This window comes from Brassica oleracea, chromosome C2, assembly GCF_000695525.1.
Source record: "Brassica oleracea var. oleracea cultivar TO1000 chromosome C2, BOL, whole genome shotgun sequence".
NCBI lineage: Eukaryota > Viridiplantae > Streptophyta > Magnoliopsida > Brassicales > Brassicaceae > Brassica > Brassica oleracea.
The window spans coordinates 9,670,155-9,671,652 of NC_027749.1; the positions used below are offsets into that span (position 1 = coordinate 9,670,155).

Here is a 1,498-nt window from a genome sequence, read left to right on the forward strand (position 1 = left end):
AATATCCTAATGCCTTACGATATTTCCTAAGCTCACACAAAAGCAATGCAGTTTCCACATTATTTAGCTCAGCATTGACAATGACAGGATATGTGGAATTCGGACCTAAGAAAGCATACCTGAGCCCCTTGGGAAGGGGTTTTAGCTCAACCTTGGGAGCTTTAAGCTCGCTCCAGGGATCCTCTGGTTGGTTCGACAGAACAGGCGAGTTCGGTGTAAGGGTCGCTCTAGATGGAGTGGTTTCGACCCTGTTGCTCTCCTCCCCCAGACTTAAACTTGCTACCATTCTTCCCATACTCCTTGCGGAGTCAAGCATCTTGGCATACCCATCTGCATCAATGTTCACGACACTCTGCTCGGCCTCGGCTCGCACTAGTGCAAGCTCCAGTGGGTCTTCGGTAAGAATCTCCTCGATCATTCCTTCTCGAGGTTGGAGTTGATCAATCCCTTCATCAACCTCAAAGGTCTGCCCATCCAACATCGGCTTCTTTAGCAACTCATCAATCTCGAACTCATAGCTTACTCCATCGTAGAACACCTCCAATATATAATCGTCATCAAACCCATGGTGTGGGCACTCTCTCTGGTACCCGTTGTACCTTTCCCAAGCTTCATGGAAAGGTTCATCAGATTTCTGCTTGAAGTTGGAGATTATATGCCTCAGAGCCGCAGTTTTGGACTTGGTGTAGAAGTGGCTCAGGAATGCTGATCAAACCTGGTCCCATGAGGTTAAAGAACCGGTTGGGAGAGATTGCAGCCAACGAGAAGCTTTTCCTTCGAGAGAGAATGGGAACAGCGTGCATTTGACATAATCCGGTGGCACTCCATTAGAGCGAGAAAAATTGCAAATCCTCTCAAAGGCCTCTATGTGGTCCATTGGTATGTCTGAAGTGAGGCCGCTGAATGTGCTCTTCTGTACCAGACCTATCACTGCAGGTTTGATCTCATAATCTTGTCGAGTACAGGGTGGAGGGTTGATGGGAGAGCGGTTTGTAGCGAAGTTCCGCGGAAGGTTTCGCTCCCCAATAAGAGCACCACGCTCCTCTCGTGTGGCGTTCTCGGCTGCTTGTTCCTGAGAAGCTTGTTGCTGATTTTGGATGGTTTGCTGCATCTGCTGTTGCTGATTCTGCATTTGTTGTTGAATGAGTGCCAATGCAGCAGTGAGGTCATCCATATTGTTGTGATCACCCATGTTGGTGTCGGTTGTTCTTGACTGTTGGCGGTTCTGTCTTTCTAATCTTGCGAGTTCGTCATTGGTCAGTTGATGTAGTGGTCCTTGTGCGTTGCTCCGAGTATGTCTACTGGTCATGCACTTGGATCATCTGTTCCAACAAAGAAGTAGAGCAAGTTAGATATCTCAGACTAAATATTAAACCGAAAAATAAAGGTAAAAGCTTAGTCCCCGTCGCAATGGGGCCAAAACTTGATACACTAAAAATGAATTCTTGCTACTGTCAAGTTAACAGTGGTAATTGTAATATTTGAGATTCAATCCAGA

The 1,498-nt window shown here is 46.7% G+C and overlaps 1 protein-coding gene across 1 annotated transcript in view; it reads right to left on the minus strand.

Annotated features, from left to right (window-relative positions):
- Nucleotides 1-1,192, minus strand: part of LOC106323385 — an 8,474-nt gene extending 7,282 nt beyond the window's left edge. The window contains exons 1-2 of the mRNA XM_013761522.1: nt 716-1,192; nt 120-634 (exon numbers count right to left, since the gene is read on the minus strand). Of these exons, the coding sequence (XP_013616976.1) occupies nt 120-634; nt 716-1,192 (992 nt within the window). The remainder of the gene's footprint in view (nt 1-119; nt 635-715) is intronic.
- Nucleotides 1,193-1,498: the final 306 nt, after the last annotated feature.